Below are 25,693 nucleotides of genomic sequence, written 5' to 3' on the forward strand. Positions count from 1 at the left end.
AATTATTAGAAAGATGAAACACGTGACAGGTTGTAGTTGTTATCTTCTCGGTGTTCAGATGCAACCAATCATACTATTGTTATAATGTCAGGTGACGATGTTTTTCTTATAACCGAGTCTAATTTACTGTGATATATTTATAGCAAATTGCTGAACGTGGAATTCTATTTTATTTAAACTCTCTCCGGTGATTATTTTTTAAATTATGATTTTTAAATTCTAATGGCACACTTTAGACAGTAAAACGAGAAACTTTATGTCAAAACTTAATAATCAATATTTACACAAGTTTGCAGAAAGATAATAGTTAATATAATGTAACAGAAATGTATAATGATACATCACATCATCAGTCGACAACCAAACCATTATCATTCTTTCCTTATCGCTTGCTTTAAAAACTCATTTTAACGCACCAAACGGCTCTACCATACACTTGTCTAAAAAGAAACTGGAAAACCATCATCAATACAGGATGCACAAATTTAATTCTACGATAGACTACCATACAAATTGAAAGTAAACGAAATAACATTGACTTGTTAGTATAATATACCACGTGTGTTACTATGGTTACTAGGCTTTGTATCGCTGCTAGAGCTAACCCTTGAAAATAATCATATTTGTACGACACGTTTACTAATTTGACTAATTATACAGGACTTTTGTTAGCTACTCGAAATAACTCGAAACTACTCGAAATCAAGATCAAGTGAGCCAACTATTTGTTATCCTGAAACTTCCTAGCATCTATGGTAGGAATTTAATCTAATTTATAGTATACCAAATATCTTAACAAATTTCTGTAGAAAGCACAGTAGAAATTATAAGATTCAATATATTTTCGTAACATTCTAATATAACCCGCGCTACACTATAATAAGAATTTTAAATTATAAGTTTTATGCCATCCAAGTTTTTAAGCCCGACATAACAAAGATTTATTGAATCTCGAATTTTAAAAAGCGGAGCACTGTTGAAAACAATTATTTAAAGGATTCATTATTATTATAACCACAGCAAACATTAACTACAAATTGTAGAGTTTGCCTACATACCTTCGTAAAAATAACAAAGCTTAAATTTACAACAAAAATCGTCCAATTCGGTTTTTATCATCAAATTAAAACGCATATAAAATGTACCTCTTTTCGGTCGTGTCGTTGTCGATCAATAAAAAATTGTTGAAGGTGCAAATGATTTGTACTTCGGACCATGATGAAGAAGATCACAAAGCCCAGTGAGTAAACCACACTGACTTATTTAATTATATCAAACAGTTCTCTCTCTCTCTCTTTTAAGATGAAAAACAAAAAATACAAAGTCTTTAATATTTCAGATCACGACGTGATGAAATAATTCATTTTCCATTTATACAGTAGGTTCATTCGATAAATCTGGAAAATTCGCTTTTTGACACCCTCGAGAAATGGTATTTTTACCATCATAACAATATGATAACAACATGCCGGTGATTTGATAAGTTTTCAGTCCCGTCAAAGTTTTTTCAGTTTTTGTCTCACGTGAGCTGTGTCACGTGTCGTCATCACGTGTCGTCATCACGTGACGTCATCACGTGTACACAGTTTATCTAGTAGTTAGTCTAACAGTGAGGCACAATGCAATGATTACACAACAAGGAGAATTCATCAAACCTATTAAATCTTGCAACACAATATTATGAGGATGAGGATGATTTTAGGACATTATAAGCGTTTTGGTTCCATGCACAGATGCCTGCAAATCACGTGACACTACACGTGACGTCATCACAACACGTGATGTCATCACAACACGTGACGTTATCACCAGACACCAGACTAACAGTTACTACAGACAGGGGCACGATGTCCCACACTCGTGTATCTTTTAAAAACATTACAAAATGTCCCTCACAGGATGGTACACTTTGATTTCTTGCCCCTGCGCCTGTGCCTACCATAGCTCTGGATTGGGATCCTCTCCATCTCCCTCACTAGAGCGGTGAAGATGTCCTGAATACCGATCTCTTGTTTAGCTGATGTCTCAAAAAACGGGCACCCCCACTGCTTTGACAACTCCTTGCCTTCTTGGAAACTTGCTTCACGCTGGTCTTCCAGATCTTTCTTGTTTCCCGCCAAAACTATCGGAACTTCGTCCACATGCTTGATGTTCAGTATAGTGTCCTTTAACGTTGACGCGTCACGCAGAGAATGATAGTTAGCGATGGAGTATACAATAAGGAAACCCTGTCCGTTCTGAATGTAGAGGTCTCTCATACTGACAAACTGCTCCGTTCCCGCTGTATCCAGTATTTCAAGACATATGGGAGTGTTGTCTATTTCGGTGTCTTTTCTGTAGAAATCCTCGATGGTAGGATCGTATTTCTCTACGAAGGTTCCGCAGCAGTATTGGACGGTTAGAGCACTTTTACCGACTCCTCCTGATCCGAGGACCACTATCTTGTACTCTCTTCGAGGCATTTTCCTATAAGCAGTGGGGTGGTTAGAATATGAAGTTATTAATTAAATATTTAATTAATTAAATATTTAATCAATTATTGGCTGACAATACACTTGTACGTGTTGTATAAAGATCACAAGATTAGCTTTTAGTTCTTAAATATATTATTAAAACAGATGTAAATTTGATGATACTTTGACATTGAAAGGCACTCAACAGGTTTGGACGATTGGGAAAATACTTAAGAGTCGAATAAAAACTAAGGAACGAATTGAATAACGGTATATTATACTGCAAGGTGTACACTGTACAGTGCAGTATTATTAAAATATTATAAACTCGTTGTTATAAAACAGCGTCGATAACGATAATAATTTATTGTTAATAATGGTGACAATAATTTAAATTTGTTGGCGAATAGAATAATATGAACTGGAATATAATTGATTATTAAATAATTGATAACTTGTGGGATAGTGCTAAGATAAATCTTAGAAACCTTCAGACTTTTTTTAAAGCAGTCATTTAGAAAACTATCTTGACTGTTTTCTACAATGCTAAACAAGAATAAAGTTAGCATGCAGCTTAGGTGTTTTCTCAGAAATAACATATTAGGTAACTTATCCAAAATATATTCCGATAAGTAACGGACTTGCTAGTTGCTGCTATTCTGAATATAAAATCGTATTTCAAATTAAGCGTATTCTTTAACATAATAACATAATAATTTGATGTAGTGAATTGTTAAATAATACACGTTTAAATTACACGCTACAAAAAAAATGGTTAAAAACGATTGTGATTTATACTTTAATAATGCAGAGTAAAAAATACGATAAAAAATTGTTTGATAAATTTCCGTTTGGGGACACCACATTTGGAATAGTTTTGAGAAATATTTATCACTGATTATAAGGTTTCAAACCTGCAGTCTATTATAAATATCGATAAAATAAAATCTATCTTAAACAAAACTCGGCAGTATCGAAGTAACCCGCCCCTGCCCACGGACAAGCTGTCCGTGGACACCTGCCGGCGGAAAGGGGCGGGCTATTTGGATACTGCCCGAAATTCTGCCTCAAACCTTGGCCTTGGGTTACAAAAATAAGATTAACAAATTGAAAAAACAACTGAAAATCTGCTAACAATTCAAAATATACACAGAAGAGATCAACAACTCTCTGTACTGGTCTAGCCAGAGTAATAATTCAACAAGTAACACTTCATTATACGTGGTTATTTATACCAAAACGTTTATCATGAGAACAAATATGTGTTCTACACAGTAACCACATATTTGCAGTAACCATACAGTAACCACACTTCTACAGTAACCACACTACAGTAACCACACTTTGTGGTTGCCAGTATCACATACGGCCACATTGCCATCTTTGTCGACAGCCACAGCCAGGGGCTTCCTAAGGGTGGTGGCTGCTCGTTCTAGGGTAATAGATCGGATGAAGGTTCCCTTACTATCAAACACCTGAAGTAAAACACTATCAAACACCTGAAGTAAAATTTGAAAAATTTTGTAAATTTAGTGTTACATAAATTCATCCTTGATAGCGTAGGATGGTATAAATCTGAGTCGTTAGTAAGCGACATAACACTATTTACACGATTCACTATCTCATTATTCAATTCAAACAGGTTACTTCAACATTTTAATTGATCGGGGGCCGTGTACGGCAACAACACGAAAAATATTTTTAAATTAGATTCACAAGGAAATAAGATAAGTAAGTTTCATAATTGCATACCTGTATACGGTTATTATCACAGTCACAGACAAACACATTGTCACAAATATCCACAGCTAGATCTGAAGGGAACAGGAACTCTCCATCACCAGAACCTGACAATGAATTACCGATAGAAGATTAAGAATGCCTTAGTTCCCAAATATTGTGCGACGAAAAAATTGGGCGGTCCTCTCGCCCGGATTCAACAAAAAAAACGAAAGAGCATCTTATTGGACGGGCCCTTTTACCACAAGTAAAGATAGCTGTAATAACTTATGAAGGAGTATGAAAATTAGCGAAAGAGCTAGAAGAAGCAGAAGCAATTAATCAAAACACAAAATGGGGGCCGACTATTTTCTGTCTAACTTCAAATTTTAAGGTTCACCTGAAAGAAAAATGAACTTAAAGCCACCCTTACCCCCGCGCCGAACGAACCTTTTTTGCCGAAGTGAGTGATGTATTGTCCCGGTTATCTTGTAAGCAGTGATACGGTGCAGTTCCGTATCGGTCACGTACACGTTATCTAGGGAGTCTAACGATACTCCGCTCGGTGTCCGCAACTATCGGATAGTGCGATTATTACATTTTTAGTGCGATTATTACATTGTTAGTGCGATTATTACATTCCAGGTGCGATTATTACATTCTCAGTGCAACAGATACATTCTCGGCGAATTGCCAAACTATCAGATTAAGATCAAAACGCAATCCTCTTCAAAACAATACACGAGTGCAGTAGTAAGATTTGTGCGTCAAACAAAAGACAAAAGACACCAATTCAAAATACCCAAACAAAATACCCAAACTACTAATCTAAAAGCATGTACAAACATTCTTCTCCAGAATCAACTTTATAAATAGAGTTGGAAATATGTTATTAGCCGAGCCAGAGCATGACTTTAAGGGGGCTCAAAACGGGGGAGAACACGTCTTATTAGGTGGGATTAATATTTAAGAATTCTTTCGGGTGAAGTTATGCTGTTCATTAATTAGCAATCTATGATAAGCCCTAATTAGGTTACATTTAAAAGAGGAAACTAATTAGCTAATTAGCTACCTGTCCTGGAAGAGCACCTTCTTCGCCAATAGTTCTCAAATAAACACCTTCTCGTGTGAAAACCTTCACCTGCGAGGGTTTGTGTGACAACCAGTTAGTGTAATACTAGAACAATGGTAACAAAACGTTGAAACATTATATCAATCAACACGAGACATTAATTAGGGCTTTTCTGAAAACAAAAACGTAGAGATCAAAGTTATGGAAGATCTCATCCTTTTATTTTTATAGAATAGTAACTGTGGGGCGGTGGTGCAAGTGCCTCTGACAGCGATAAATTAATTAGCTTGCAAGCTTACAGTATTCAAATTATTAAATTCCAGAATCACTGTCATGCCCCATGAGTCACCATTACCTTGCCCCACCTCCCCACTAGTATTATCATCGTGTCATAATCTCTGGTAATAGTTCCCCGGGATACTGGTAATACTGAACCCAAATATGTATGGGAATATTATGCTAATTTCGGCTTCAAGTAATAACAACAAGATGAAAAGAGTAAAGGTTAATATGACAGAAACAAGGCTGTAGACACGCGCTGACACAGTGTCACCCTGTGTTATTCACATTGTCATTATGATAAGAATAGACAGCAGACTAGACAAACGCACAAACTGGCTAGTTCCAGTAACCAATAGGGGGAATATTAGTAGACAGCACGGTGGTAGTATTAGACAACATTAGGCAACGTTAGGCAACGTTAGGCAACGTTAGGCAACGTTCAAACTAAGCAAATTGAACTGAGCTTGTAGTGCTTCAAGCTAACATCTGATATAAAATGCAATACTAGTTCTACTCAAATGACAAAGCAACTAGTGACAAAAGCTCAAGCAAACAAATCACGGAATGGTTATCAAATGATCAGAACAAGCTACAGACGCTCAATCAAAGCGGGTGCGGGGTTGCAGCGGTACCTAATTAAATGATCACAATCACGTGAAAATCTTCAAACATATAAACTGTGCTTTGATCTGACCACCTTTATTTTCTTCAAATCACCGTCTTTAACAGTCGCTGGTAACTACACATTCCTTTCAGGTAACTACACAGGTAACTACACATTCCTTGCAGGTAACTACACATTCCTTGCGTGAGCCAGGTCTGAAAATGTAGCTGAAGAGGTTGAGGTTAGTCAGGTGGGTGTGAAGTTTAATTTAGAAAATTAGGAAATTATTTTAACTTTAATGTACTGAGTAAAAGTGGTGGAGCTAGCTTATTTTGAGAAACGTGAAATAAGGGGCTTAACTGGAAATTGGTTAATAAATGGATTAAGTTAATTGATTGATTAATTTAGGAGAAACCAACACAGAGTGCATGCAAATCAGATGCAATGTCAAAAGAGAGAAGAGCGATTCATTCTTAGAAATTATAAAGACTAAAGAGCTTTTAGATAGATATAAGCAATTCAGCATTCAATAATTTAGGAAATATCATGAACAACACAATAACATAATTCTTAATTCTCTTCCCGGATCATTAGTTCAAATAGCTGTTTAATTTGATGGACGAACAATTTGTTATTTGCAAAACACCAAATAAACGATGCTGTCTACTGAAAAGTGAATTATTAAAATCTAGAAACAAAACACGAAACAAAGAAACCATATTCGTAACACAACCTGTGCAATGTGCATTGGCAACTTCAAACAAAATCGTATCAAGAAAAGGTATGAAATTAGCATTAACGACTAAAACGCATGTATCAAATTAAACTGTTACAACGTTCGATCGACAAAATACTGATTGATATCACAAAATAACTGGACGCATAATCAAATACAGTACGATGAGCAATAATAAACGCGATAAATGTATCACTCGTACCATGACGTTTCTATGAGTTTCATTTTCACTCTAGGAATGCAAGGACATATCTACAGTGTAATTAATTCTATTCAGAATTGCACAAATACATACCTGCCCAGCGTAAAATGTTCAACATTATATGCGCGAAATCGCTTACAGTAATTCAAAAAGAGAGCTGGTGGAGATGGGATAGCAGAAGAGGAATTAAAGCTGATAAAATCAAGACACAGACATGCAGTGTAATTAACTAATTGATTAGCTAATTACAGTGTAATTAACTAATTAGACAGTTAAACTCACACAATGATTAGTGGTATCAGCAACCACCACCAGCCCGGTCCTGCTTATCTCAACCCCACGTGGGCCCTTCAACTCTACATCAGCTGGGTTCAGCTTTCTGGGGAGGTGCGTAAAACTCAACATTAAATACTCAACTCTACATCAGCTGGGTTCAGCTTTCTGGGGAGGTGTGTAAAACTCAACTTAAATACTCAACTCTACATCAGCTGGGTTCAGCTTTCTGGGGAGGTGTGTAAAACTCAACTTAAATACTCAACTCTACATCAGCTGGGTTCAGCTTTCTGGGGAGGTGTGTAAAACTCAACTTAAATACTCAACTCTACATCAGCTGGGTTCAACTTTCTGGGGAGGTGTGTAAAACTCAACTTAAATACTCAACTCTACATCAGCTGGGTTCAGCTTTCTGGGGAGGTGTGTAAAACTCAACTTAAATACTCAACTCTACATCAGCTGGGTTCAACTTTCTGGGGAGGTGTGTAAAACTCAACTTAAATACTCAACTCTACATCAGCTGGGTTCAACTTTCTGGGGAGGTGTGTAAAACTCAACTTAAATACTCAACTCTACATCAGCTGGGTTCAACTTTCTGGGGAGGTGTGTAAAACTCAACTTAAATACTCAACTCTACATCAGCTGGGTTCAACTTTCTGGGGAGGTGTGTAAAACTCAACTTAAATACTCAACTCTACATCAGCTGGGTTCAACTTTCTGGGGAGGTGTGTAAAACTCAACTTAAATACTCAACTCTACATCAGCTGGGTTCAACTTTCTGGGGAGGTGTGTAAAACTCAACTTAAATACTCAACTCTACATCAGCTGGGTTCAACTTTCTGGGGAGGTGTGTAAAACTCAACTTAAATACTCAACTCTACATCAGCTGGGTTCAACTTTCTGGGGAGGTGTGTAAAACTCAACTTAAATACTCAACTCTACATCAGCTGGGTTCAACTTTCTGGGGAGGTGTGTAAAACTCAACTTAAATACTCAACTCTACATCAGCTGGGTTCAACTTTCTGGGGAGGTGTGTAAAACTCAACTTAAATACTCAACTCTACATCAGCTGGGTTCAACTTTCTGGGGAGGTGTGTAAAACTCAACTTAAATACTCAACTCTACATCAGCTGGGTTCAACTTTCTGGGGAGGTGTGTAAAACTCAACTTAAATACTCAACTCTACATCAGCTGGGTTCAACTTTCTGGGGAGGTGTGTAAAACTCAACTTAAATACTCAACTCTACATCAGCTGGGTTCAGCTTTCTGGGGAGGTGTGTAAAACTCAACTTAAATACTCAACTCTACATCAGCTGGGTTCAACTTTCTGGGGAGGTGTGTAAAACTCAACTTAAATACTCAACTCTACATCAGCTGGGTTCAACTTTCTGGGGAGGTGTGTAAAACTCAACTTAAATACTCAACATCTTAAAAACTGAAGATCATCTACAGTGTCATCACTCATCATCATTTAGAAATAAATTTTAAATTAAATCAATCATTGAAACTTTATAATGGTGGATTATTAGAGTAGGAAGGAAAATGGCTAACATTTTCTTGGGGAGGTATGGATCACTTGTTTCACGCTTAGTCACATCAGACTTAGTCTCTAAAGAGTCTCTACTATCTCTACGAATGTAAGAGTCGTAGCCTTTCCTTTTAGAATCTCTGTGATGGTGATTATCACCTGTGAATGTGAAAATGTGATTATTTGGGGTATTAATTGCGTTCCAATCTCGATGTTGTACGATAATTGAGATTAAAAACTTACGATAATTGAGATTGAAAACTTACGATAATCTCTGGAATCCCTGTAGTCCCTGTAATCCCAGGAATCCCTGTAGTCACGTGAGGACCTGATGTGATCTCTGGTGGAAACACTGAGCCCAGCTGATTTGTAGTCGTAGTATCCCGCTGGTGATCTGTGTTCATCGGACTGTGAAGAGTAAATTGATTATAGAATTGTACCAGATCAAAATTAAATGCAAGACAGGAAGTCGATTTTAGCCTTTTTAAGGCAAACATTCCATGTCATTATTGAATGATTCTAATTTAGGTGTTTTTTAAAAGTTGGATCAATGAGAAATACGTACCCGGTAAGGTTTGCGGTGAGCTGTATCAACAGGACTACCCTCCAGAGAAGAAGACCTCTCCACGGAGTGTCCTATCACGGGTGAGTGAGGCTGTGTTTTACCTCTCGCTCCTATTTCATGTGTAAATTTACCCTCTGAGGATATTTTGTTTTAACAAAAAACTCCCACGCACAGAGCTAGAGCTTGTAGGTAAAATAATCGTGTAATTTAAGAAGCTTTAACTTGTGATGGAGGTAGATTTGCAAAATAAACGTCGACTTACTAGGGCTGTAAAATAAATGTCAACTTACTAGGGCTGTAAAATAAACGTCGACTAACTGGGGCTGTAAAATAAATTTAGACTTACTGGGGCTGTAAACAGCTATTCTGTGTTTAGAACTATCAGCTACGTAGAAATATCCAGCCTTGTCGACAGCTACCCCATTAGGGTTCTTTAGTTGTCCAAGAAGATTAGTGTTCATCTGTTGGTGGAATGCAAATTCATGATCAATAAAAAACAAAATTATAGACTCCCATGTTTCATTGAAATCATTGAAACTCTCTTATCTGATGAGATATGCACAATCTTTTTAATTTTACGAAGTTAGGATGTGAAATTAAAACTTCATCAATTTGCTAAACATTCTCAAAATCTATTTGGTTCCTTATAACTTACCGTAGTGATCTCCTCAAGGAAGGATCCAGTTTTCTCGAATATCTGAAGAGAATTTGCCCTGTCTACAACAACTACATACCCAAGAGGGTGGAATGTAACCCCCGTCGGAAACTTGAAATCTCCAGCCTCTGGAAAGTGCAGGAATAAAGTTTAGAGGATAAGAGGATTATAGGAGGATTTGCTAACATATTATGCTAACAAGGCCAAAGATGAATATTGTCATGTAGGCTTGCGCTTGGGCATGATATTAAGTTAATATAGATTAAGTGGTCTTAAGTCGAACTAGAACGCACAATATCAGATGAGGTAAAATATCTTACCCTGTCCCTCAGTGCCGAGCAAATGAGGATTTTCTCCAATACTGCAGTAATTGAAGGAACCATAAACTCTTCCGAGCGATGGCATCTTGCTTATCGGACACAACTTGAACTTAGGAATCCTCCTGTTCAACTCAACTTCAGGCCGATAAGCTGTTATCTCAGCTATCCGTGTACGCACCAAGGGTGCCAGTCCTACAAGGTCTTTCATGTTTCCTTGGTAGAAGAGAGCACTCATGAAGTCGAGGCTGCACTGGGAGCTGTCCACAGCGTATCTTAGTTCTTTATATTTTCCTCGTAGTCGATCTGAGCGTGACTTAGCCTTCGTTGATATTTCTTCTAGCAATGTTTTTTCTTGTGCTTTCATCTGATAAGAAAACGATTTTAGAAGACAGGCATTATTAAGGTTTACATTAAAGAGTTTTTAGGATGAACAGAGATTTCCATTACATTAAATTTAAACACTTCCACATAATACCTGAGCGATCAAACTTTCAGTAGCCTCTTTAATTTCTTGTTTGACTTTCTCATCATGCTCTGACTCTTTGGTGTCTTCTTCAACTGCATCTATCAGGCGCTTTAATGGCTCTATCTTGGCTCTTGCCCTCTCGACCTACAAGCAGAAAAGTCTTGAATTAATCTTCACACCTTTTAAATCAAATAATCATCATAAATTGTGATTTAGTTTTTGTTGATTTTTGAATGCTCTGTTTGGAATTTCACTTAATTAACTGTAGAATACAGAGAACTGAAAAATAAATAATTTCTTAATTAAATTTAAATTGTTTTATTAACTAACCTCCTCTTGAAGTTTTCTCCTCTTGGCTGAAGTAAACTCTTTAACAAACCCATAATTGTGATTCTTATGGTTAATGAGTGTGCAATCCCGACAGATCATAGCATCACACGGTTCACAGTACAAGTTTAGTTCATGTTCCTTGTGGTGTACACAGTTCTCTGATTTGACATAAGTGACAGCAATATTCTCTTTTAGTTCCTTGTGGGTCAGGAGCTGGTGGTTGCTGACTGCTTTTATGTTGAGGTGCACTTTTTTACACTTTTCACAGAAATCTGTTTCACATTCCAAACACCTGAAGGAATTTCAGTTAATTTAGTTTTCACAGATTTGATAAGCAATGTACAAACATTTTTCAGGTGCCTTCAATTGAGTGCTGTTTTAAGTTAAAGTTTCAGCATCAAACATTTTAATAACATTCATTATTAATTTATAGCATATATTTGATGATGTTTGACATTTTAAATTTAATTACCAATAGAGAGAAAATTCCTCACAAGTACTACACGTTTTGACCTCTTTTTCCTGAGTTGTTTCCTCACCTGCCTCTACAAGTTTCACATGCTTATCCAGAATAGCGTTTATTGGCAACAAGTCAACTGTTGGCAAGTTTAGTTTGACATTACGAAGGCAGATTGGGCAACTCACTGCGTTTTCTTCACTGATCTGCAATATTCAATTTGATCAAGTCACAATTTATCTGAACTGAATTTCTAATGAAGACAAATATCCTGTAAATGTTAATTGGATTCCCTTATTTAATGGAATTAAATAAGAGTTTCAAAAATGTTTAATAGTTACAACAGTACTATAATCTGAAACATTGAAAGATACTGATTAATTTCCTAGTTAAACATGACTTAGTTATTAAGACGGAAGGGAATCAAAACTACTCACTCTTTTCTGAATACACGAGCTGCAAAAGGTGTGCATACAAGGAAGTATTCGAGGGTGTTGGAACCGCTCAGTACACAGAGGACAGTCTAATGACTTTATACTTCTTACAGCCAGAATTGCCATATCTTTTTTAACTTCAATCACATTTTCTTCTTCTATCTCCATTTCGTCTGCAAAATTATGATTCAGATTGCCAAATTATAACTATTATAGCAGCCCGATACAATCTTATTCTGGAAATTTATTCGGTAAATCTGAATTCTGGGAGCGCACCTTCAGTGTTCTCGTCATCTAATGAGTCACTCCCAGCTCTTGATGATTCTGGGTACACGCTTCTTATTGATTCCAACTGCTTCTCAATTGAAACAACTCTTGGTTTGATGTCTGATCTCTGTTCAAATTTCATTTTAATAGGACTGAAACTGAAAAAAGGGGTTTTTCACAACGAATAATGTTCTTTATCAAAGTGTTCTTTGGTCTAACTAATTTGAATATTCATTCTTCACAGAAAATAAAATTAAACAAACAGCCAGTAAGAACAGATAATTTAAGTATCAGAAAAATAGTTGTGTTAACTTCATAATTATTTCAAACCTCTCAGACATAACTGGAGTTTTAGTGATAGGCAATGTATCTATTTCTTTTGCAGGCAACTTAGGAGTCTCAGGACTTAATGATTTGGCTTTGGATTTTGGATCTTGAAACATACCATCTAGTAATGCTCCAACTCCGCGTGTGTACAGCTTGTGATTGTGGTTGTTTTTGTCTTCATATTTGATAATGGGACTAAGTTCTTGAGATTCGGGAAATTCACCATCTTCCAACTCACTACTTTGAGACATAATCTGTAAAGAAACTGTTACAACAAAACATGATAGCATATCACTTAAAATGAAGACTCTTAATTAACAATAAAATAAATTTGTTTTGATGATTAACCCTTAAACAGCGAAGAGCACTCCATGTGGAGTGCCCCTCCAATGTTTTACCATTTGTGTTCCACATGTAGTAGCAATACCGGTGATACGCCAGCTATCTATCGGCAAGAACACTACCTATCGCCTAAACTATCTGTTTTTTACAAAAATTACTATTTAACATAGTTATGGTTAATTATTAGTTAAAAAAAGGCCAAAAATTGCATTAAATATGTCTAGCGGAGAACCGTCCAGTTGGACGACTAGGTATATGTTACTTTAAAGTGATCTGATTGGTAAGTAAACACCACGTGGACAGCGGATCACATGTCATGTCACAAAGCGCATTGCAATCCAATCGGAGGAGCTTCAAATAACTCAATTATTGAGTTGCACCTTTGAGCTAATGCTCGCTAGTATAAAAACCAATGAGAGCGCACGATTATCTCTTGTGACTGATATTAACGAATCACGAAACCGGATCAAAATATTCGGTAATTTGTCATCGATGATTTATGCTTTGCTCCTGTATTTGTCTTCCTATAAAGAAACCCGGCTACTGTGATTGTGATATCGGCCACTCTTCTTCATTGTTCTTCAGTGTGATTTGCATAATTTCGGCAGATGCTCTCATTTGATAGTTTGATGTCGTTTTTTGCAAAATTGCGAATCCCCACTTCGTAGTATTGTGCAATCAATTTGAAATACATTTTTTGTTTCAGAGTTGCAGCTCAGCACTTATATTCTCCTTTATGGACAAGGAAGTTGGTATTCTATTGAAATAGTACAGCTACAGCTAAGTTCAAATCGACAGTAAAAATAATCCATTTATTTTGTGTGTTGCAATCTATTCAATTACGTTCAAAGCTGATACTTTGACAAACTTTTCTCATTACGTACGTGTGAACATCAAGAATATAGTTATTAAACCAGTGCTATTTAATTTTAAAGGAGTAACAGAAGACGATAACAAAGAGAAGCCGCAGATCGGAAAGCTGTACGACCTCACTAAGTACGGAACTGATTTGATGGATCAGAGGATAGGGTTATATATTAATTATATAGTTTAATTGTCACTAAAATTCCTATTAAAAAAGTACTATATGTATTATGTGTATTATTACTCGAGTAGTACTAATAATAATAATATCTGAACATTTTAGAAATATTTCACAAAATGAACAAATGTTCTTGTTTCAGTCGATACAGTACCAAGGTGAAATCCAACAAGTGGAAACACTGCGTGTGGTATTACATTCTGGACACCACAAGGGTGAACATCCACACTGTCGTCCAACTAAGCAATCCATCAGAGTGGACTCATTCAGGTGGAAAAATTCCTCCTCTGACTTTGGATTGGAATAAGGGCTATCTCTCATGAAGCCTTGGCTAATAGAAAAGCCCATCATTGGACTGTTAGAGCACATGTCCTGACAGCAGCATTCAACATAACGGGGAATCCTAAATTTCGGAGGACAGCTGAAGTCCCAAACAGCATGATTAGTTTCCCCAAGAAAGTTGAAAGCAAGAAGCAGTGTCGTGACTGCCTCTCGAACTGTAAGGGAAAGACTATAAAAAACAGCAAAAAGGTTTCAGCTGTTTATAGCATGTGTGAACTGTGTGGTGAGAGGATTTACCATAAACATCACATGGTGCAGAATGTGCATCTCCTCTTGTTTTATGAAACTTGCTAATGAATCACAATCCTGGTTGTGCAATCTGTTTAAAATCTTCAACCCGCGAATTAGGGTCTTTTGAATTTATCCATGTTTAACAATCAAGTTTTCTTTGCAAAAACTGACAGAAATGGGCTACAATTATTACAAAAATTCGGCAAATAAATCCATGTATTGACACAACCAGGGTTGCGAAATATGTTTATTAGTTTATTATTTATTTTATCAATGAGATTCTTTGAAATTATGATCGCTTGTTTTTGTAGCATAAAATGTTGTTTTGTTTCTTATCAAGTTATCAGTCAAAATTAACGCAGTTATAAATATCGTGTGCACGATCCATTATTGCTGCATATTTCTAAATTTCAAACTGTGACGAAATGAGCCGATTATAAAATAATAGGACGAAATTGTTGCCGTTGATTTAGCCTGTGGCATATTCACAACATTTATTTTCTAAGATACCAGGAAAAAGTAATTTTATTTTTCAAACCTCACAGCCTCATGGCTAAAATAAGACCAAGCTCTGCAATAAAGCAATAAGAAAGAATGGAGCTTTGTACCTCAATTCTCGATACTAAATTTCCCTCGCCTTGGTTATGGTAGAGTATGTTTGCGCTAAATGAAATTAGTTAGCGCTAGTTTTAGATGGGTGCGCTTTTCTATTATCCATATAGTTAGCGGTAGCTACCAGTACCACAAACAGCAAACTGTCAACATTGAACATGGGATTTTGCGATATTTATCGTTAGCTAACCCGAACCGGCGTTAGTGAGCGCTTTTGTCAGTAAATTAGAAGGTGCTAGTTAGTGCTATCATTAGCGTTAGCTAGCTCAACGTAACAGTATAGTAAGTAAGTTGTGGCAGTAGAAAGTAAATAGCAATAAGCAAGTAAATTATTATTGCAGCCATACTCATAGTTAAATGAAGCACAGTAGTGCCGTTACCGTAAGCGCTAACTAGCGCAAGTAATGCTAATTTACAGTTACACTTCCTTCTGCTTGCGCTAATGAGCGTCAAGCGCCGGCTACTGCTTAAGGCCCCGTGACACCCTGGACATTGCGCTTTGGCGCAAAAAAGATGCCTGCTTAAGCTCAAAAGATGCATTTCTACGCTGAAATTTCTTAAAAAACCCGAGTCGTGAACGTGCATCTCTCGATTCTTTACTCGCATCTTTTGGAGTTAGTCTTAACGCCAAAAGATGCGCTTTAGACCGAAAGCTAGAATCGTAATTCGTGTCGTTAACTCGAAAAGATGCGGTTTAAGAAATATTTTGAAAATTTTGTAACGCGTCGCTAAATCGCATCTTTTGAAGTTAAGCTTAACGCCAAAAGATGCGGTTTTAGAAATATTTTGAAAATTTCACAACGCCTCGCTAAAACGCATCTTTTTGAGTTAAGCTTAACTCTTAAAGATGCGATTTGGCGTTACGAAATTAAGTATTCATATTGAAATCTTTAAAACTCCCCACTAAAAAGTGAAAACTGAAATCTTACCTGACAACACAGATTATAATAGTACCATTTTAACTCTCGTGCAAGTTTACTCCTCTACTGCACTGATTTTTATTGAACTTCCAATGTTCCAAGAACTGTCCGGAAGATAAATCAGTCAAAAGCAAATGCCTAAATAGCTAAATTACAAATCTCATCCACGCCCCCGAATGAATTGTAGCAACATATAGTCGGGAGTTTTCCATATCAGCACAGTATTGTACACAACCTTTGTATTTACCCAATTGTATTTGTACACTGTACAGACAGTTCTAATCAAATGCAGAAGAGTTGTTCCCACTTCCCAATTACAATCATGACAAACCCGAAATTGAGGATTGTATGCGGTACTAATTTCTGCCATATAAGCACGGTTCATGTCTTGCAAAAATATAGTCATCAAAATTTAGTCTTGTGTAACACAGGAGTGGCGTGCAGCGTAGAGCGCTTGTCTTGCCAGCCTTGCGGGATGATCGCAGGTTCGATACCCCGTACAGTCAATGTTAATTTTTTTGCACAGATCACTCTGAGCAAAATCATTTTTCATGATAAATATATCATAAACAAAACTGACATGGGCTTTGCTAGGTAACTCGAGCAGCGGTAATGTGCCGATGAATTTTAGCAAGCTAGTGAATAAGTAGATGATGTATTAAAGATACAAATATAGTCTGATAGTAGTAAAAATTCTTATTTTCTTATTCGTACATTAAGAAAGTTCTAAGTCTAGGAAGTAAGGAGGAAGAACAGAAAGTGTAAAACGCTATATCTAATTTTAACAGGAGGTGACCGGGACATGATTTTAGGCCTGACCGGGACCGGGACCGGGACCGGGACTGAGATTATCAATTTACCGTGACCGGGACCGGGACCGGGACCAATAATTTCTGGGATTTCTATCTTACCGGGACCGGGACCGGGACCAACAATCCAATTTGACTGGGATGACCGGGATGACCGGGATGACCGAGATTTGACCGGGATGACCGGGATTTGACCAGGATGACCGGGATGACCGGGACCAAAACTGGTATTCTCATATTGAAAGCTGCAACTTTCATTTACATTATAATTGAACAATTTGAATAAGTAATAACTACAATATTAAATTAGAAAAAACTATAAAAAAACCGTCAATATGGGGCATGGGCCTAATGTACTACACCAATAATGTTCATGTACTGATTACTCAAGTTCACCCTCATTCCTCACTCCTCAATCAATGATCCCTCAAATTATTCAACAGTTTCATTCTCCAATTCCAATTGACAATTGGACGTAGCCCGAGTTGAAAACTTGATGTTAGTTTGCACTTATGAGTTATGTAACGATATTAGTTACCTAAACTTGTTTAGCAATTTTAAACATTGTTTTATTTGGCTCAGAGGTTGTTTAAAGATGAAATTCACAAAAACTTAAAATCACAGTGAATGAAATTATGTAATAGATCCCGGTCAAAATCCCGGCAAATTTGAGTGATTGACCGGGATCGGGACTGTACCCATGTCGTTCTAACTGTTTTATCCCGCTTTATGAATCTCTCGTCATCCTGTAGTCCTGTAAAATAATCTCATTAAATACGCATATCTGACATATTCTTAAATCATATTTTCCATCGAATACTGCCCCTCCCTTTCTTGACAATGGTTAATTAAAACAAATAAAAGGAAAATATAAAAATGTTGAAAAAAAAAGAAACAGCGCAGAGATATTAAAATATCACTGCTCAACTAACTGATAAGCTGTTTGTCACAATTGAAACTGGCGGTTTGTGGCAGATTGTCCTCCGAGAAAGCATCGTTGTCGCAAGCTATGGCACCAAACATGGCCCTGGATCAAAATGTGAGTTCGAGAGGTCGATGCAACTTCTAAATTAAACAGTCATCCCATTAAACATCGTGCAAAATCTTACAAAAAAACTTTTACACGGAACCGCCAGTTTCAAGTGTGAGCACTTTAATTGGGAGTATTACATAACAGCATAGTATTGTATAGAATAGAAATATTGTACTTAATTGTTTACATACAGTCCCTATATCAGTACTTGTGTTTGGTACTATACAAACTCGAAATTGACTAATCCAGTTATATATGCGATGCTAATTTATGCCAAATAAGCATTTTTTACCAAAATATAAAGACAATTATATGATCATTAAAATTTTATATAGGACATCTCCCAAGTAGCTCAGCGGCCAGAACGTTGTTGCAATAAACGGGAGGTTGATGGTTCAAACCTGCGTAAGCGCCGTCTCAGCTTTTGCCCAAATCACTTTTGAGCACAAATTTTTTTTCGTGATAAATAGAAAATAAACTTTTGAACCTATCGAGCCAGTAGCATGAGCAAATAATTTAGACAAGAGCAAAAACTAAGGTAATCCTAGTGCTCAGGATTGAGGACCTAATGAAGAATCGTCTGAAAATATCGGAAATAGCCGAAATTCACGACTAGCTGAAAAGGCCAAGGACTATTTGAAAATTGAATCCGGAAAAGCACTTGCCAGTTACAAAGAGGCTAGGCTTCGACTAGATAACAGACTCCAGTAATCAGTATCAGTACCCAGTGCAGAAGAAAAGAAGATATTTATCACACTCCACTCTTTCCGCTGTTCTTACTGTGTTTCATCTCTGTTTCAGTGTCATTAACCGCTGCTGGTTCTATCCTGAATGCTTGTTAAACCGGGGACCTGTATAAATATATAAGTTACAGTTATTTTTTAAAGTTACAAATATCAGCTGATTTGCAAAATGTAGCAATTCAAGAATTCGGAAGAAGAATTTTGAAATTTCGCGCGAAAGTTTTTCCTAAATCGCATCTTTTTGAGTTAAGGTTAACTCAAAAAGATGCCATTTGAAAACGCATTTTAAGATTTTACGACTTTATCCGTCAAACGGCATCTTTTGGCGTTAAGCTTAGCGCCAAAAGATGCGATTTGGGGATAAATCTTGATTATTTCAAGTCAAAATTATTTGATACGACGTCAAATCGCATCTTTTGGAGTTAAGCTTAACGCCAAAAGATGCGAGTTATTGTAAAAAGATGCGAATTGCTTTGCATTTTTTCAGATAATCGGCATTTTTTTGAGTTAACGTTAAGTCAAAAAGATGCGAATTACGAAAAAATGTCCATGCTGTCACGGGGCCTTGCTTATACTGCTAGCGGCAGCGCTAATGAGCGTCAAGCGCCGGCTAGTGCTACTGCTAGCGGCAGCGCTAATGAGCGTCAACTGCCGGCTAGTGCTACTGTTAGCGGCAGCGCTAATGGGCGTCAAGCGCTGGCTTCTGCTACCATGCTAGCGGCAGCGCAATGAGCGTCAAGCGCCTGCTACTGCTAGCGGCAGCGCTAATGAGCGTCAAGTGCCGGCTACTGCTACTGCTAGCGCCAACGGGCGTTGGGCGCGGGCGCCGGCTACTGCTGCTGCTAGCGCTAACAAGCGCCGGCTACTGCTACTGCTAGCGCTAACGAGCATTGGGCGCCAGCTACTGCTACTGATAGCGCTAACGAGCGTCGGGCGCCGGCTACTGCTAATGCTAGCGCAAAGAGCGCTGGCTGCTGCTAGCGCCAACGAGCACTGGCTGCTGCAACTGCTAGTGCTAGCACAAAGAGCGCTGGCTGCTGCTACTGTTAGCGCTAACGAGCGCTGGCTGCTACTACTGCTAGCGCTGGCTGTTGCCACTGCTACTGCTAGCCCTAGCCATTTTGCTTTGTTGTTACCACTACACTTTTAGTATTACTATTACAAAAAACAAATCATTCATTGAAATGATGATAACAATGAGAATAAATTGATGACGATAATTCACCAAAATATTTTTACTGAACACTTTTGTCATCCTGTGTTTCAATTTGTAAAACAGTATAAATTTAAAATTCAATTTTTGGATACTGCGAGTCCAGCTGCAAGCTGACGGTACGCTTGTGTGTGACTAGGCAAAGATTTTTCATTTTACCGATAGCAAAGGTAAATTTCGGTAAGCAAAATGAAAAGTTAGTCACTGTAAGGCTTTTTCAGCTTCATTAATGAACCTTTAGGACAAACGAGCTGTATATTCAAGCTTTGAAAAGGGGAAACAAAACTTTTTATAATAAAAAACCTCGTATTTTTATTACCTAATTTCGACAGTTTTAGTCAAAATATAAATTCATAATCATAGTTCCAATAAAATCATAGTCATAATTCAAGATATGATTTACGGAGACATGAACATAAATATACAAAGTTGATGTCTTATAATCTTATATGCCTGTTGCTAGTGACTTTACTGAAATGTTTCTCCAACTGACCAACGTATGTTGTGTTTTCTTTCACCTTGGTTATACTTAATATACGGAGATTTGTCACAATTTTATCAACAAACATTACACCAGTGTCACGTAGAACATACTACATGCACAGAATACACAGTTATATGAGTAACATGCTTATCACGTTAACACAGCTTAACTTTAAAGTACACCGTGCCAAGGATCTGATGTTTAGTACACTTTTGACACATATCGAATCTTCAAATATAAAGTAAAACCGATGAAAGACTAAGTTTTATTTCAAGATGGTCACTTTCTAGGATTCCAAATTGTAACTGCACAGCTAGATTTAAATTTATCCGAGCCAACCTTAGAAAAGTGTAATAGCTTACACGGACATAATTGAGTTATTGATACTAAAGTAGCTCTACTTTTGCAGGATATAATGATGATCTAATTTGATGAACAGCGCCTATGCCTTAGATATTAGCGGGAAAATTATTACGTTATTTCATGACACGGGACCAAAATTCTTACCACGTGACCCAAAGGATCGATATCCAAATTGTATGTCACGTGGGGGCCGTCCATATGGAGTGCTCTTCGCCGTTAACAAGCACATATTTGCTTCGCTGTTTAAGGGTTAAGACAGGGCCATTTAGGCCAAAATATTGAGAACAAATGGAATTACAATTGATTATAATATTATTATTGTTATTGTTACATCTTAAATTGCTATTTAATGATGTAATTACTAGCCCCTTTCTATGACCACTCATAATCCTTTCATGAACATTTGTTTACAATTATTTGTCTCTAAACATTACAGCAACTTTTAATCCAGCTATAAGTGAAAATTTGTTGAATAGTTTTTACTTAAAATTGTCTGTGGTCGGGGTATATTTCACTTCTTTACTCAGCTGAACTATCATTTATTACTAAAACCCGCAAAAAATAAGGTATACATACATTTATTTCTAGTTCCTACTCAACCATCATGTAGGCAATCCCGTCTATACTTGATCGAATTAGCAGTGCAGGGTTGTAGCCAAATGAAGCTAGCAGGGGGGGGCGGGGGGCGGGGCGGGGTCTTTATGAAATTTCTCTCGAAATTGATTTAATAGTTGTTTCTGATAGAGGGGAGTCAGATATCTATCTGCTGCTTTTGGTCTCATGGAAAAATATTGTTCCTAGCCGAAGTTATTACCGGTCAAAGGTCAGCGCTCTTGCGTAATTGTATTGCGCGAGCGATTTTCAATCGCGCGCCCTGAAAATCGAGTTTAAAAATCTATCTTCTCCTACATTTTTTGAGCAATCACCTTGAAACTTTCGGGATATCTTCTAAGGACCATTTAGAAGATTCCACTCGATCAGAATTTTAAGATGGGCCTCAGAACATTTTTTATTCCATTTTGAAAATCTTGGACCTGGAAAAATCGTCAAAAACCGAGGTCCGCCAATATCCAAGATGTGTTTTTGGCACATAAGCGGATATTGGCGGACATTAGCAGACAAAAAGAGGGATAAGCTCACATATTTTTACCATAATTAGCAGTTGAGAAGTTGGTGCAGAATTGTAAATTACTGAGAAAGTACATCTCAGTCTTCTGGTCAAATAGTGTATACTATCGAATCTCTGACATGATAGCTGACCACAAAAAAGAAGCTAAGAGTTAGGTCAACAAGAATTTCGCCGTGGTTAAACCACGCACGATCAATTTTCCCTACGACGCGATGTACTTGTATTTTGTACCATTAATTCTTTCGAGTGCAGAGTAAAAAGTGTCACTGGAAAAAAATAATAAATGAGTGGGACTCGCGCATGGTAAAAATTGACGATTTATTTGACCAATGTAGCGCCGCGCGCATCAACAATAAATGAATCCAGAAAATTGCGGAAAATTAGAATTAGAATTAGAATTAGAATCAAATTTACACAGCAATACAATAAGAATAAAAAATAATTTAAGAAGCTTCAATCTGCTGTGCAGGACATTCAAGTCAGTCGAAAACTGTTAGCAGAACACCCTTCTAGGGACATAAGGATAAAATATGTAAAACATAATGAGTAATAAATTAAAATAAAAATAAAATAAATTAAAATTAAAATAACTTTGCGAAGGAGGAACTTCACTGTAATTAATTAACACATGGCTGGCGTCGCGCGCAGCATAACAGACGCTTCCAATACACATAATTATAGGGGCGTGGTCTATACTGCAAAGGAGCAGACTTTTGTCGACACCGTAGGACCGTCGGGCCACCTCATATATCCAAACCCGATTACTTATTCCCTACGATCTTTTTGCCTTCGGCAAGAGTAGGGAAAAAAATCACATCAGAGCACGACTAAGGTTTCATCTGTTAAGAAGCAAACTCTTTAAGAAAATTAAATAAAAAATAAAAATGCTGTATACAATTATGCCATAAAAATTTTCGCCAAAGAATCAAAAGGATACTCTTGCTATTCTCCAACGAAAAAAAGAAATATAGTGATCATTTAAACTCGAAACAGTTGCTCAAATAAGTTTTTTTTTGATTGAAATAAATTTTCTTCCTTCTTCAAAGACCACGAAGTAAAGATGTCTGATTTATTACAACAAGACACAAATGTGAGTAGTAATAGCATCTGTGAACGAACAATTTACAGCATACTATAAGAGCCCAGATTTCCACTCAAATACTGGCTAATGCATAATGCTATAGGACCTCAAAATAAGATCGAACTCTACAAATCCGATCTATTCATAGAAAAATAGCATTAAAAGACATTTCTATTTTATCCCTACACATTTGTAAATAACTAGAATTGTGTAACTTTAAATTATTTCAGAATTATAACTATTGTGAATTCAATAAAATAATCATCACTTTTGTATCCTTGTATCCTAGCATTGGGGTCAGATCAAGAAAATTTGTTGGTATCATCTACTACACACTAGGCATTAAACTAACAATGGTAACTTAGTTTATTTCTCTGTTACAAGTACAAGAATAAAAAGCAGGATGAATATATTTGAAAAAATTTAGAGTTTTCTTCTATGTGATATTTATTGTTGTTTTTAGATGGAAGAATCATGACTCTTGACAAGAAATGTAAAATAAGGCGAATAACAGGTGAACAAAATCAAGTAAAAATATTAAATGTTTAGGCACTCTTAGGTCTTTGATTGATCAAATTACTAATTAAAAATCACAATGTCAGTCTGAAAATTTGTGCTCTGTCAGATCTTTTGAGCGCGCGCAGGGCAATACTGTATACTTCCCTACGAATTCCCTACGTGCACATTAGTTTCATTTTTCTTAAGGGCTTGACAGCGGATGTTTGATGTATTTTAAATCAAATTGTTCAATAGGAAATAATTATTTTTTGATAGCATTTATTTTAAAATTAGTTTGACGAAAATTTGGTTTAAAAAATTTGTAATTGATAAATAAAATCATTTTTCGCGCGGCGCGTTCGCATATGTGCAGGATGACGATTAATCACTCTACACTCGACTGTCACGTGACTTTTTAAACACGTTCTCTCGGTGGCCCTGAATGACTATTCGAAATCCTAGCCCTCTGATCTGATCCCAACCCTAACCCTAACCCAATCTCTAACAAAAGCATATGCCGAAACCCTAACCCTAACGAGAAATTGAACTAACTTCCGTATCACGTATATGGTCATAGTGATCAAGACAGTTTTTCGCCAATATCTCGCTAGGGGATCATTTTAACTCTATGTCATGGGAGGTAATTCGGAATCAGCGTCCGAAAATACATCGATTGAAGTTGGTCTCAACTGTCGGGGGCCCTTTTAGAAAAATCTCGAAGATCAACTGTAGAGTGATTTAGCACGCTCGATATGTGCATTTACTTTTTTGTGTTCAGCGTTGCACTCTATGCTATTCAGGCCATTAAAAAAGCAACCTATAGATTCAGAATAAAACAAATATTCAGAATAAAACAAATATTATATTCAAATCTCTTTATTCGACAATATTAAATCATTATAGAACCTAATTTGTGGCTTGATCGTTATCTTAGGGCTATTCTGTTAGCTGATGCTGACAGGCACCGCATGGGGCAGAGACTTAGGACCATTACGCTGGAGGCTTACAATGACCCTTTTTGAACCCCATGGCAGTGCTAGTTTTATTATGGTACAGATTGTAAATCGAAGTTATGAAAACGATCAAGTCACTCCTGTTTTACACTATCAACAGCTACTTAAAACAACCTAGATTGTACAACTCACTTTGAGGATTCAACTGTTAAGTGATGAGTGATTGGACTCATTAAACATTTTAGTAGCGGAGACATGCGGATCAGCTTCTTGAGGTTCTAGTATTTCATTCAGACAAGAAGTTTTACTTTTTCAAATTTAGTTGTTCAAGCTGCCTGAGTTCAGAAAGTTTGCCAAAGGGGCCCAGGTATTCTTGTCACCTTTACCCTGAGACGAGAGAATGACTTTTTTTACCTTTGATTTGAATACACCATGAGTGATTTCAAGGTCGTTCAGTGCCAACATCTGACGGAATGAATTCCAAAGGCAACTAGATTTGTAAACGAAACTGTTTGAGGGCATGGTTGTTATAAGAAGAGTTTCTTTGCCGGGTCTTTTAGACAAACAGAAAAGTTCAAATAGTGCAATTGGTGTTCGATATTTAAAGACTTTAAAAAGTTCATTGCAGCAGTGATACGCGTATAAATTATGCAATGTCATGAGTGATTGACGGGCAAAAATTGGCTTGGTGTGCTCTCTCTCAAAGAATTTGCTCGTAAGTTTCTGTTCACTGATAGGTCTAGTCCTAGCACATGTCATAAATTTATCAAGGTATGCTTTTTTGTCACCAAACATGATACGAACACACTTTTTCTGGGCTACAAATAGTGGTTGAAGTTTATTATTACTTGCACCTCCCCAAACGGTAATGCCATAAGATAGGTGACTTTCAAACAGTGTGTGGTACAGGTCCTTATGGATAGATGATGGAATTTTATCCTTAATCATGTACAGCCTCCCAGAACAGGACGAGAGTTTTCTAACTAGTTTGTCTCTATGGGGATTGAAAGTTAGCAAGGTAAATACTAAATAAGCCTTAAACTCTTCGGCAACGTATTTTTGAAGGCATGAATGCGAATGATACTCGCAGCTCGACGGCCGACGCGCACGGTTTTTAAATTATTATACAAGCATACATTTTATTTTTGACTTAAATTCCAAAATTAAATTTTAAATACTTTTTATTGTTATAATTAACAGTAAAAACT

The 25,693-nt window shown here is 36.9% G+C and overlaps 4 protein-coding genes across 7 annotated transcripts in view; 2 read left to right on the top strand and 2 right to left on the bottom strand.

Annotated features, from left to right (window-relative positions):
• The window catches only part of LOC134824674 (Bardet-Biedl syndrome 7 protein homolog), a 638,888-nt gene that overhangs the window by 255,798 nt on the left and 357,397 nt on the right, over positions 1-25,693 (top strand). The window lies entirely within an intron of this gene.
• The window catches only part of LOC134825072 (DNA ligase 1-like), an 85,609-nt gene that overhangs the window by 27,971 nt on the left and 31,945 nt on the right, over positions 1-25,693 (top strand). The gene's annotated exons all lie outside the window — the stretch shown is intronic.
• On the bottom strand, positions 254-2,462 carry LOC134825054 (ras-related protein Rap-2a-like). Its single transcript, XM_063837140.1, has one exon. It carries the CDS (start codon positions 2,460-2,462, stop codon positions 1,893-1,895), a length of 570 nt encoding a protein of 189 aa, XP_063693210.1. The 3' UTR covers positions 254-1,892.
• Positions 2,711-12,965, bottom strand: LOC134824710 (E3 ubiquitin-protein ligase TRIM71-like). 3 transcript variants are annotated; one of them, XM_063836686.1, is made up of 18 exons: positions 12,694-12,965; positions 12,373-12,521; positions 12,100-12,269; positions 11,678-11,868; positions 11,206-11,497; positions 10,885-11,019; positions 10,410-10,773; positions 10,090-10,217; positions 9,781-9,895; positions 9,435-9,568; positions 9,136-9,277; positions 8,893-9,028; positions 7,351-7,447; positions 6,224-6,357; positions 5,245-5,313; positions 4,623-4,747; positions 4,206-4,300; positions 2,711-3,928 (listed from the first exon to the last, which is right to left on the bottom strand). In XM_063836686.1, the coding sequence occupies exons 1-14, from the start codon at positions 12,939-12,941 to the stop codon at positions 6,235-6,237; spliced, it is 2,424 nt and encodes an 807-aa protein (XP_063692756.1). In that variant the 5' UTR covers positions 12,942-12,965; the 3' UTR covers positions 2,711-3,928; positions 4,206-4,300; positions 4,623-4,747; positions 5,245-5,313; positions 6,224-6,234. The 3 variants fall into 3 exon arrangements, with proteins under 3 accessions (XP_063692756.1, XP_063692754.1, XP_063692757.1); XM_063836684.1 differs by lacking the exon at positions 6,224-6,357; XM_063836687.1 differs by lacking the exon at positions 6,224-6,357 and having other exon boundaries at positions 12,809-12,946.

This window comes from Bolinopsis microptera, chromosome 13, assembly GCF_026151205.1.
Source record: "Bolinopsis microptera isolate Bmic1 chromosome 13, MBARI_Bmic_1.0, whole genome shotgun sequence".
Classification (NCBI taxonomy): domain Eukaryota; kingdom Metazoa; phylum Ctenophora; class Tentaculata; order Lobata; family Bolinopsidae; genus Bolinopsis; species Bolinopsis microptera.

What these genes read in the sequence shown, in the direction of transcription:
- LOC134825054 (XM_063837140.1), bottom strand. Translation starts at nt 2,462, where the DNA reads ATGCCTCGAAGAGAGTACAAGATAGTGGTCCTCGGATCAGGAGGAGTC.
- LOC134824710 (XM_063836684.1), bottom strand. Translation starts at nt 12,941, where the DNA reads ATGTCTCAAAGTAGTGAGTTGGAAGATGGTGAATTTCCCGAATCTCAA. An exon ending in ACTCCAGTTATGTCTGAGAG is followed by an intron (nt 12,522 to 12,693) that starts GTTTGAAATAAT and finishes CCCTTTTTTCAG; the next exon opens with TTTCAGTCCTATTAAAATGA. An exon ending in GAGGAATTTTCTCTCTATTG is followed by an intron (nt 11,498 to 11,677) that starts GTAATTAAATTT and finishes AAATTCCTTCAG; the next exon opens with GTGTTTGGAATGTGAAACAG.